The following is a 12,965-nucleotide window of genomic DNA, read 5'->3' on the forward strand; positions in this document are numbered from 1 at the left end:
ACAGAAATCCTTGGTGGAGGAAAGTTCCAGGGCAAACCCATCCTCAGAAGGAGAAGCGCCCAAATGCAGACTGGATTTGAATATCTGAGTTAACAACTCTGGGAATATTTCTCTTCCTCTTGGCCAGCTCCTTCTATGTTGTGGCTGGTTTGCATTTGTGTTTGAAGTACCAGGCGGTTTAATGAAGTTATTCTTTTATAAATTTTGCAACACTGAAGCAAGCATGAGGGCTTTAAATTAGAGTAAGTGCCACTTCTGTGTGGCAGGTTCCTTTGAGGACTGATTAGAAAGAGGCCTCCTGCCGCCCAGTCCTTTCTGCCCGGCAGCGGCGTTGGTGCGTGGGCTTGTTTACAGCTCACCTTTGAATTTGCACGAGAGAGCGAGTGTACACCATGCCTGCTGCCTGGGCCTCTGTTAGCGGAAGCTGTCTTCCTTTCCAGGATCATGTTAAATACTTCACTTTAAGGAGTTATTTTTTTAATTATATTGCTTTATTGTAATGAATTAAAATTAACTTGGAGCAGCAAATTATCTAAGGATGTGAGGGTTATAGATTACTGTCACCATAGCTACAGCTTTGTCGGGGGGGAACTCAAGGGCTGTCTTTCTAGAAGCTCAGTGCACCATGAGGGGTGAGGAGACTGTTCCACAGAGACCGAGAAGCAGCATCAGAAAAGATGCCCAGGAAATGGGAAGAGAACGGGAGTTTAACGTGTGGGTTTATGAAGCGAATAAAGGCTCTTCTTGGCCAGAGTGGTGGGCAGCTCTGCCGTTTTAAGACCTGAAAGCTTCTGGGACAAGAAGAGATGAGGCACAAGAGGGAATCCAAGTGTATGTTAAGACCCAACAAGGTTCCATGTAGAATAAGGGATGCACTTGGCATTCCTGATTCCCTCTCTTCCTGCCTGTGTGCACTGGCTAACAGACGGGTGATTTCAGGGGACGCGAGGCAGGACATTATTAAAGAAATGGGCTTGAAGCTTTCTGCAGGACACAAAACATGCAAGGGGGAGGGAAAGGAAAGAGAGCAAGCCAGGAAAAAAGCACCAAACTTAAGTACAGAATTATTTCTCTTCTCTCCAAACCGGGATTATTTTTTTTTTTAATTGAAAGTGAGAGGCACCCAAATGGAATTGGGCTTGTGAAATATTCGCATTTTAAAAGGACTTTCTTAGAATTTAAAGCGAGGCCTACTTGGGGCTCCTTCTAATTGCATTCTCCATGCAGGAATATGAGCCCTGGGGGACTTCCCCCAAAGATCAAAGGCAAACACCAGGCATTTTACCTGTAGAACCCATGCAGGAATGTACCTCTCTCCCGGCTCCACAGCACACACTCATGCCAACATCCAGCACAGGCACGAGTGTACACACATGCACATGTGCACACACACACTCATCCTTCTGCAGTTTCATTATGGAAATTCTGGAAACCAACACATCGTCTTTTCACAGTTCTATTCTTTGTATGTATATTTACTAAAGCAAATGCCCTAGTAGACAAGCATTCGGTTGCCTATGATGGGGAAAGGTTGTTTTCTGTTATTCTTCATGATTTATAACATGCTGACTTACTCTTACTGTGAGTTTACCTCCTAGAGAGTGTGGCAGTGTTTTTACTAAAAGAAATAATACACTACAAGGAAGTGGCATTTCTTTTGCTCTTTGCCCAGGTTCAATAAACTATTCTTCATAATTATTGGGAATTGGTTGAAGGGAATCCTTGTCCATATCAAGTGGAAAAGCAGGAAGAGTTCGTGCTTCCTCCCCCTCCCTAGAAAGGTTACCCTTTGAATATAAATTACTATGCCTTGTGCTTCTCCCATTCTAATCAGATGACCTTTTGAGTCCGGCGGACAGAGTTTAAATCCTAAGCCTGCCAGTCAGTTTTCACATCAACGCCCTGTTCCAACAGCTTTCAGGTACATAACTTTCAATGGATTTCAAAAACAGACGCGAAGTAAGTCATGCAGGCGGAATCTTGCTGCTGATGGTCAGGCAACCTAACTTGACTGCAAGATCTTGGGCCAAGTAATGTGACGATGGGTAATTTCACTAACTAAACCCTTTACAAAAAACCTTCTGGGATTCAAAGTCTAAGAGAAAAGGGAGGAGCAGGAAATGTGTAATGTTTGCAAGAGGACAGTTCTGAGCAATTATCAATTTAAGCTCCCATTATTTGCTGCTAATTACTACACGAGGCTGTTAAATATTTAGCAGAAGTTTGTTTAATTGTGTTTGACTTGGGATGGGGCGGGGGGCTTGAATATGACTTGAGCATCATGAGTCAGTGTGTACACCCAGAGCCAGGCAGAGAGGAAATTTGCATTCACCCAAGATGAACACATTTCAGTGTCAGCCAAGCCTTCTTTTTCCTTCATTCCACAGATTTATCTTTAAGGTATCTACAATTAGAGCACGAAGAAGGGGCACTGTTCACGGATGTAAAATTGGAAGGAGGTCATTCTTAACCTGGTTTACAGGTGTTCTAGTTTAGAAAGCACCAGTGTGATAAATTAAACATTACAGGGGGAAAAATTAAAGCTTAGCAACAACTGGCACATGGACACATCTGTCTGTGAAGCACTGACTTAATCCCTGAATATCTTATTAGACTGTATTGCCTATCAAAGCCTTCTGTCCCACAATGCGCTGGATCCTGCAATTCTAGAATCTGAGCAGAATCTTTAAGCTCTGGCCTCTCTTTCATTTTTGCTGGCTCTCTGCAGTTTGATTTAAATTTTCCGTTGCCTCCGTGCGTGTAAACAGGTAGCTCAACTCATTATTCTCTTTTAAAAATAAACTTTGTACTTTTAATGTATTTCCCAGTGGCTATTTTGCTCTTTTTAACCTATTCTTCTAATTCGGCACCTTTTTTTTTTTTTCTTTTTCCTCAGTGTAGTGGATAGTGCATGCTCCTGTCAGTTCAAAAAAGGGAAATTTCAAGCCTGTCCCATATGCAAAACAGATAGGGGTCAGGTAGCGACTGAAATTTTACTACCATTTCTTTTCATGTATTTTATTTATTTATTTTTAATTAACTAATTAATTTAAATTTTGGGCCACGCTGTGTGGCTTGCAGGATTTTAGTTCCCCAACCAGGGATCGAACCTGCACCCTTGGCAGTGAGAGCAGAGTCCTAACCACTGGGCCACTAGGGAATCCCCTTTACTACCATTTTTAGGCTCGTAATGAGAAATGAAATGGTTACGAAGTTCACGTTGTCATGTATGACCCGTCATCAGTATTTGTCCTTTTGAAGCTGGTGGACCAGCGTGGCTTGTTTTATTTCTCTTAAGTGTTTAATTGTCAAAATACTAAAAATTGCTCTACATTAGCAATTTGGACATGGCATTCCTTTAAAAATTAGTCTTTGCTTAGGCTTCTGAAGACTCACATTAGACTAAGGCTAGGCTGGCTTTAGGTAGGTATTCTCAAGATATTGTTCACCACCATTGGCTTTCCCAGCTTGGTTTGCTGTTGTAAACAAAAGAGCACCTGTGGTGAAAATAGGCTCTGTTTGAAGTGACCCCTACCTCCCTGCCCAGCCGCATGGATCTTCAGCCCCACAGGGACCAGTACCCTGCCCTTGGCCACTCTCAGCCTGGCTCCTGCTTGGTCTCTCCCCCTGGAGCCCGTCACTCTCTTCTAACCTCCCACTCCAGCACCGGGCAAGTGTGACTCCTCTGAGAACTAAGCCCAGGAGGTGAGGCGCCCTTTCTCTGTGGCCCATGGCACCCTGTCCTCCTGTCCCTGGTGAGTGCCCTGACGGTGAGCAGCTGTAGTCTCTGCAGCCAGCCCAGCCCGGGGATGAGAACATAGCGACCTGCACCGCTCAACAATTGCTTCTTCCCGCAAGCCAGCTCAGCCGCTGCAGTGGCTGTAAGACCTTGAGAGTTGGCTTAAACTCTCTGGGACTTAATTTCCTCACCTATAAAATGAGATGTTGGAACAGATGCTGCTAGAACCCTCCCAGCTCTGAAACCATTTCTTTTTTATTCTGAAGTATCACTTACAGGTGTTGTTGGCTCGACCAGCAAATGAGGGATGATGGCTTTGCGTTTCGTTCAGAGTAAGGAGTGCTTTCCATAGCCTAAATAGTAATTTCCAGATTTTAATATTTGGGTCCCTTTATACTTTATTAGATTGTAAATATTTCTAAAGCAGCACTGATTAAGTGCCACTAAAATGTACCACCTTTGTTCATTGATGGTACATGGAAGGTCTTAGTAAACTGCTGAATGAGTGGACATTTTTGGAGAGATGATTATTTATACAGGCAATGCCATTTATTATATATCTCGAAGAATCCTTTCCCTGATTTCTCAGCAAATGCCCATTCTCACCATTGACCATCTTTTTAAATGCCATGCCATAGTTCCATGTGGCATATATGTGTCCCTCTTGCTGTCCCCTTTTGTTTTTTTTGTAATTTGACGGGGGGAGATAGCTCTGAGACTGAAGACTAGGTCGCATCCTCAAGCAGGCGCGGCAAGCTCAATGTGTTTTCAAAACACTGGAAGCAGTGGTCCTCAACTGGGGATGACTTTTCCCCCAGGGGCTATGTGGCAAGGTCTAGAGATTTCTGGCTGTCACGACTGGGAAGGTGCCCCTGGCATGTTGTTGACAGAGGCCAGGGATGCTGCTAACATCCTACTGGGCACAGGGCAGACCCCTAGAGCAAAGACTAGTCCCCCTCGACATTCCAGTACTGCTGAGGTTGGGAAACCTTGTCCCACTGGCCTTCTAGAATCTATTTAATTTGTAGGCATCTCTCTCTAGAACAAAGCAGTTGAATGACATATTTTGTATAATGACTAAGAAATAGCTTACTGGATTGTGTTTTTGGTTTCTCTGGGTGAGATAGAAGAACTTTATACTACAGATACATGGTCAAGCCTTCTGAACATAAACTCATAAACATGCCAGTGTCCACGTGCTTCAGAGTTACCTCAGCCCAACCTTTTCTAGGCATATTTAGCATGAATGTCCAAAGAACAGCAAATACAAAAAAAGTCCTTCAGTGAGGTTTATTAGAATGTGAAATCATTTCCTATGGGAGCTGTGATAGACGCTTCATTGCCAAAAGCATTTAAAACTAGCCTAGAGTGTGAACTTTATAAAACAATTTTTGTCCAACAAGGGGACAAACTAAATAACCTAATAGTCCTTTTCCTTAATATCGTGTATTTTTCTGATCACTTCTGATGATACCCTTTCACCTTTTGCTTTAATATAGCTTAGTGTCATCCAGAAAAGGCTTTGAGATGTCAGGCCAAGCCCATGTGAACTGTGAAATGTCAAAAGAAAATGCATCAGTGTCTCTCTAAGTTCATAGTGATGACATTACCATATGAAAAAATAAAAAGGGAAATTCTGTCAGCGCAAACACGATCATAAATGCAACATCCATGGCATTAAAGAGAGGGGCAAAAGCATATCGTGACAGACGGTTTGGGAAATCCCATTGCTGTTTATCAAAATAAGTGTAGAACCTCATTTTAGTGAATCCTGCCAAAGTAAAAATCGTGAGTCAGCCACCCTGGTCACGAACATCCATCACGTGAATATGTGTTTTAGACTGTCAGCGCACTTTGGGAAATACTATACATTTGTCTTTGAAGAACATTCATTAAAATATATCTCACCAAAATGCACGTACCCACATATATGTTCCTGACGTTTGCCAGGTAGGGCCCATAAAGACACAATTACCCCAAACTTCTCCAGCTAAGACGTATATGATTTGTAGACAAGGGAAACTTTGGGGTGGTAGAACGGGGTCTAACTGGTATTTTGGATGGTTTGGGTGATTTTTAGAACATTCTAACAGTACTTCCAAAGCTGAAGCAATTCACTTTTAATTAATTTAAAACTCTGAGTACTTCGGTAGTCATGTGGACTTTGAAAATGTTAATTTATTGCCTTCACATCCTGTTAACCTTATCAAGACAAAGGCTACTCTTCGCCATTGTAGTTTTTTTCTCTAACCTATGGGGGAGATCACCCAGTATCCTCTCTCCATTAGCTAGATACACTCCTAAAGCTGTTTTACTAGCAAAAGAACTCGGGAATGAAAAAAAGAGAGAGCGTGGAAATGTAAAAATCTTGATTAGAAAGTATAATTTAATAGAACATGTATTGAACCAAATGTATTGATTAATGTAGAAGATATAGTACTTATATTGATTCAAACCAGAGATTTAGTACTAAAAGCTCTAAGCCAAAAAGCTGCTGCAGATTTGCTACAAAAGTCAGTTTAATGCTGTCCTTGAGAGCGCCTTCACAAAGAAATTCTTCTAATGTTTGAGGACTAGGTAGAATGCGGTATATGTCAGTTTGATCCCGGAGGGTTTTATTTTGTACTCTAATAGCTGTTACGAGCCTACATTATATCCAAGGAGTAATTTTCCTTAGGGGTGCCCGGCTCGCTTTGTGTCAATATTCTAGCATTTTAAGTCACGTACAGTATATGCTTCTGGGAACAGGGAAGGAGCCAGCCAGACTCATAATGGTCTGCATTCATTAATAAAGGCAGAAGCTTCTGTCCCTCCACTGCCCGCTACGGGGATGCCTCTTTGGCCTTCAGGGACCCGTGCAGACACATTTAAAGAAAGCTTTATTTTGAGTGGGCAGGAGATAAAATGTAGGACTCGCAGGCATCTCCTAAGTCAGCTATATGCCCGAGCACAGGGTGACCTTAATGGGTCAAAGAAGAATGCAGGTCAAAAGACTTATTATCCAGGCTGTTGGAAACCAATTGCTTTTGTTTAAAAAAATAAATAAAAAATTAAAAAAAAAAAAAGCAGTAGTGCTTAAAGGTGGACGATGATGTAGAATTCTGTTTGCAGCCTGTAACTGCACGACTGTATGTGTACTGGGATATGCTTCTAGAAAAATGAAAGCACGCAGGCTATCCATAGTGCTTACAGATAAAGGTCCAGCCCTCGTGATAAAAGGAAGGGTAATATAATTAGTTAATCAGTGATGATTGATTACGGATGTGTGCGTTCTTCAACTAAAGAAAAAACAACATGCTGCCATGGTGCTGTCACCATCTGTTGAAAGAAACAGCCACATTTAATCCTTCTGTGTCTTTTATTTCTTCCCGCCTCGCATTGTTGCAAAGCCACAATTGCCTACTATTTCTTCTGGTTGGAAAACATCTCATTTAAATTGAATACAACTGCAGTTTAAATTCGGGATTCTAATGGCATGGTGAATTAGTGGAAAGCTTGTTATATTTTTTTTTCATTCCTTTTTAAAATAGCATGCTGTCTCTTTTTCTTAGTTTTAAAAGCTTGTCAGAATTTGAGACAAAAGGCTATAAATACACAACTCATGGTAAAAATGATTAACATCTTTGAATCAACAAAGCTCACAAAACTTCCATTCTGACAGTTTTTATTTTTATTATCACTGCTATGTAACATTTTGCCGATGCCAACAGAGGGCTACAAAGCACAGACAACGAGACGTGGTCTGTCAAAATATTGGACAAGCGAGGGCAAGCTGTGGCACCGTTTTTGGGGCTAGGGACTTAATTTTTCTACCCTGGGAAGGTAGATCCCCCCTGGCTTTCCTCCAGAGCTTAACTTCATCTTTGTTATAGGTACAGATATTCAAATTCACATCAAGATCACAGGAAAATGGGATAGTTTGGCCAAGGTGAACAGTTACAGGGGATGGTGGGTTGTTTTTTTTTTTAATTTAAAAATATTTTGCTTGGATTGCATTTTAAATAGGATTAAACCGTTTGACCAGTAAATGTGGTCAGCCCTCTGAAAGGAGGAGGCTGAATTAATCATGTGTTAGCGTGCCAAGCCCAAAATGAGAATTCCAGTCTTGTAAAATGAAAGGCATCTCATATTTTTAAAGAAATTCATAGTGCTAGAAGGGAATTTTTAAGGTCCTCATCTGTTTTTTAGCTTTCTAAGTCTAATTTCACATTTTAGAGAAAAAAAGATAGAACAAACTCCTTCTAAATGGGGCCCTTTTCAGTAAAGAGTGTTTCTGTTGTTGTTGTTTTAAACCTGGCTATTAAAGTATCATACCTAGATGGATCGTCTTTTAAGCTTTAAGGTGTGTTGTGAATTTGATTTTTTTTTTTAACACAAACCCCCCTCGTGTAAAACAACTGTTCATAACTGGGATTAATGGTTTGCAATTTTCGGTTACTTAGACGTGGGGTCTCCAAGAGATGGCTTTTTGCAGAGTAGAATATGGCTCTCTGTGGGATTGCAGAAGTTTTCTTCTCTTCCAACTTCCTTTTCTGTCATCACCCCCCCAGCCCGCGTCGATGTTGCACTGATGTTCTCCTCGATTATGTAAAACACTTTCCCTTCATTGGAACAGATATTTTTTCTCATAACCTGTCATTGCATTAAAGTACCTTGGGGACTGTGAATTGCTGTGTAAAATTGGTGAGATTACCCACTGCTTTGTTCTAGCGTAGTGGTTTCCTCCAGACCCAAAGAACAGAAAACTCGTAGAGGAGAAGGCTGCTTGCGCGTGGCCTGGCAGCCTTTTCTCGCCCTGCGCGTCCCCGCCTGTGCTGCAGGGGCTCAGGAAGGGCTCTGTGGTGTGGCGGGGTGTGGGGAGGAGATAGGGCAGGCACCTGCCCTCTCCTTGGGCTTAGCGCTTCTCTGGTCTACTTTTCATCTTTCCCACTCGCTTCTTGTCTCCCTTTCTGTCTGTGATTTTAAAAACACACCAAATAGGTGGAAGGCTCCCATGAAGCAACTTCTTGTTTCTCTTATCCTTGGGCCTTCAGTGAAGTCTGGAGACAAACACTCCTCATCTTTCTCTCCAACCCCTAAAAACCAACCCAGTAACCTGTGCAGCTCAGACATTCCTTCCTTCCTCCAGAAGATGAAATCAGGCCATTTGTATTTTCAGTGACTCAAAGTACTGCGTGGAGGAGGGAAACAGTCACATCCCAAAGATCCTCAGAAGTGGTGAGGACAAGCCCTTGAGGACTGGATCAGAATCACCTGTTTGTTTTGTTTTCAATGCAAATATGCCCAGTTGCCACCTTGAGAATCACAGACAATGGTGAGCCAGGACTGGGAGGCCTGACCTCACCCTCAGCTGATCTGGAGAAAAAAAGAAAAAGAAGGACAAAAAGTGATCTCAATGGTATACAGGTATCTCTACACCGAGAGAACTTTCTGCCTTTACCATGTTTCATGCCAGATTTCCCATTTAGACGTGATTTGTATTACAGCTCTTTAGTTTTGTTGAATCTTGAATTTTGCAAGCCGTACCCTTGTCCTTCTCTCAAATGATATATATATTTTTCTCTTTATATGCAAAGCATACATCCTTTATAGTAGCAACTTCAATCTGTTGCAATAAGTGATTCATATGTATTTGTTCATTTCTTTGCAGCTCCGAAGAGACTTGTATGGCTTTGGTTTAGGATGAAAGCATCCAAGAAACAACTGTTGCCAACTATTATGGCCAACTTGTGTTAGGTTTTTGTTCTGCAGTATCTTAATATAGGCACATAGAAGAACACAGGATAGATTGCAGTATAGCTTCCTTTATTAACCACTAAAATTCGATTGAATGTGGAATGTCTATAGTAAGCGCTTAAATATTTTTAAATAATGTTATTAAACTGATTTCTGTTTTTTACTTTATGATAAAAAGTAATCACACATCCTCCTGTCAACGTTCTACCATTTAGATAACTATTGTCATAGATTCTTGTATTTATTTTCTTAATTTTTTAAATTAAAAAAAAAGCACCTTTCTGTAAGATCAGGCTTGACTCTTTGAGATAGGAAAATGCATGAAAAAGTTTAGACAGTGCATTTTGAGTAATTGAACTTTTTTACTGTTTACAACCTCTTTGATCATAATTATGTTGATATTTAAGGGGATAGCAATGTTTCTTAGTCTCATCAGTATTTTGATTACCCTTTATATCTACGTGCTGGTGAAAAATAATTTGCAGAAGTATTTATTTAGAATCAATCAATACAAAGAAAAAAAGAGTTGGCATAAAACTGGTCTGCTCCTGTATGTACTTTTAGGCGAGGACTACTAAAGAAAAATTTAAAATCCAGCTTGTCTTTTACTGAATTAATAAAAATGGTATGTTTTAAATAAGGCTGAGTGAAATAACATCCTCATTATTTGCTGTCAGTCAATCTTCTTACAAAATGGGCGTAGTTTGAAATAGGGAACGGAAGACCTGGGTCCTTTTCACAAGACTCATGTCTCCTCCATTGGTGCTCTTAGCCCCAGTTGGGCAGCCCTGAGCAGCGAGGCCTCTGGTCCTGCATCCTTTATGCATCAGGCAGGCACTTTGCTAGTTTGGTGGGGGATGAAAAGATAACAAAGATCTCTGAGACAAAGCCCTCTGCTGCAAACTTTCCATAGCTCCTCTTTCCCTACAAGACAAAGCCTGAACTCCTTAGCCAGGTACAGAGGGCTCTTCATAATCTGGCCGCAAACTTTTCTCTATCTATCTTTATTTCTCATCAGCATGCTTGGTTCTGGACACTTGAGAAGATTCCAACCAAACTGAACGAGTTGCAGGTCCACGAACATACCTTGCATATTCTTCTTTGCCTTTACCCACGTGGGTCTTTGGCCTGGAATGCCCGCCCTGCCTCCCAAATGCCTCTTCGTTCATATTCATTCATATTATTCCAGCCTCAACTAAAATGTCACGAGTTACGTCCACTGCAAAGCCTTCCCCAAAAGCCAGGCAGGGTTAGGCGCGCATGATACTCCTATGGTCATTTCTAATATAATCCCACCAGGTTGCTTTACCATCATGTGCCCACGTGACTTTCTTGAGACTGTGAACACTCTAAAGATGGGAAGGCAGAGACCGTCCTTCTCCCGTCAGTGGCCCTTGCCTAGCTTGTCAGTCGTTCAATTGGCCAGACCCGCTTTGCTGAGTGCTGCAATCCTGGGGGCTACGCCTGGTGGTGATACCAGGATTCAAGAGACGCTTGTGAAAGAATGAATAAGTGAATGAAGACCAAAATTACAGACACAGGGAGAGAGCCGAAATTGCAGCTAACCACGAGACCCCGGATGCGTACAATATAAGCAGTATAAAGCACAGTGGGAAATCAGAGAAGGGGAAAGCAGTTTGAGACGGGATGAGCATGAAGTGGTAGTATTTTGTGGTAGACCTCAAGGTTCTGATCAGAAGGGACGGGGAAGGGGGTCGACTGGGAGAGGTGGGAGAACGAGGCTCAGGGGAGGCACAGCGGAGGGAAGGTGCACATCAGGCCATCTCCAGGCGTTTGCTCCGAATGAAAGTCCCGTGGACCTGTGACCATCCCCTGTGCAGGCCGTAGGCCCAGGTCTGGGGCCCAGTGTTTACCCCCAGGACCTGGCTTGTAGTTAGAAGTTACCCAGGAATCCCAGTTGCCGGCTCAATTTGGAACCGGGATGTTGGCTCAGAAAGGGGACATGCTGTGTGGATGGAGAGGAGGCCACCAGAATACAACAAGGACTGCACCCGCTGGGGACGGGGGAGGTTGCAGGCTGCTGTGATCTGCTCCTGCGCCAGGATGGGACCCAGCACCAAGCCCACCCCAAGGAGAGGAACTGGAGAAGCTTCCTGTCCTCTATGTCAGTTGTCGGCCAGGCTGTTCTTGCCCGTAAAGTCTATATTCAGGGACAGATAGAGCCTCTGCTGTTAAGACGTTCACCTTCTAAGAGTGAGTAGAACAAAAGCATCTGTAATGAATGGAAATGATGCACAGATAAATATAACTTAAAATAGTGCTACCCAGGCATTTGAAAAGACGGTCGTATCCTGATAAGAAGAGATGGTGGAAGGTAGGGCGGCGGTCTCCGGGGAAGCAAAACAGAGGCAGAGAAAGGGGAGACCCCTGGCCCCGCCCTTCCATCCTGGCTCCCACTGGGGGAGGGGAGGAGCCGGTCCCATGAGCACCGATTCATCTGGGTGCAGAAATACAGTATTTAGGTCATTATAAATCAATCAGCATTTATAGATACTTGGTTTGATGAAAATACAATCACTTAAGGTTTTTTTTTTCCCCCTTTCATTACAGAATCATACGATGACCCAACACAGCAGTTAGTGCAAGCACGGTCTCTCAAGGAGAATGACTTTTGTGGCACAAAAAGGGAACATATTTTACTCTTTGCACGAAACTTTCATTGTTAATGTATATTATTCAGAAACATTGTATTGTACCATAAAACTTGTATTATCAAAACTGTTGGATGTTCATGTGTTTGAACTTTTGAGCACCGGATAGACCCCCTGTATATAAAGTGTCTCACATGTATTATGTCGTCTGATACTAAAATGGTCTTATAAAGACAAGTGGACTTGGGCCCTATTCAGGCAAGATTTTTAAAAAAATGTGAGCAAAATGGCTTAAGAGAAAGTATTTTCAAGGAAGACAGATTAAAACAACCCTGTTACACAGGAGACTATGTTTGGACTTCCTTTTCTTAACACTTAAGCCTAGAATTTCTCTTTTGGTATATCAACAGTTAAACCCAAGACTATTTTTTATTGCTGAAGATTCTTGCAAACCATGAAGAGATGTTCTCACAGAACCCCACAGCTGGATAAGGCCCGTATATATATTTGTAAGCCTTGCAATGTGACAGGTAGCATCACTATATATGCAATAGTTGTTATGTAGACTGTCAAAGAATTTTTTTTTTTCCTGGATACATTTGAAGCTTTGAGTGTTCAAGGTTTTCCTTAATGATTTCACACAGCCAAATTCTTGAATCAGTTGAACTAACCTGTATGTTACTGTTATTAATGTTTACTCTGCGGTCTGAACCTGGAGATTACTGGAATTGTTTTCCAAGAGGAAATAAATTCAGTTTACCATTAGGTATGAGTGTATTTGTGTGTTTTCTTTTTCTAGTTACTCTGCCATTAAAAAAAATCTAATTGCCCGCACCCTTGGAAATGAGTTCTGCTCTTGAGAATATCCCAGGCATAAC

The 12,965-nt window shown here is 42.1% G+C and overlaps 2 protein-coding genes across 4 annotated transcripts in view; one reads left to right on the top strand and one right to left on the bottom strand.

The window, feature by feature from the left end:
* ZNF521 (zinc finger protein 521) overlaps positions 1–12,789 on the top strand; it is a 284,341-nt gene extending 271,552 nt beyond the window's left edge. For all 3 annotated transcript variants that reach the window (XM_079943362.1, XM_079943361.1, XM_079943363.1), the window contains exon 8: positions 12,047–12,789. In XM_079943362.1, the coding sequence (XP_079799488.1) occupies positions 12,047–12,076 (30 nt within the window). In that variant the 3' untranslated portion in view covers positions 12,077–12,789. The remainder of the gene's footprint in view (positions 1–12,046) is intronic.
* LOC307197462 (uncharacterized protein) overlaps positions 1–12,965 on the bottom strand; it is a 520,611-nt gene that overhangs the window by 15,870 nt on the left and 491,776 nt on the right. The window contains exon 3 of the mRNA XM_079943364.1: positions 8,993–9,094. Within this exon, the coding sequence (XP_079799490.1) occupies positions 8,993–9,094 (102 nt within the window). The remainder of the gene's footprint in view (positions 1–8,992; positions 9,095–12,965) is intronic.

This window comes from Stenella coeruleoalba (assembly GCF_951394435.1).
Source record: "Stenella coeruleoalba genome assembly, chromosome: 14".
In the NCBI taxonomy this organism is placed as follows: Eukaryota; Metazoa; Chordata; class Mammalia; order Artiodactyla; family Delphinidae; genus Stenella; species Stenella coeruleoalba.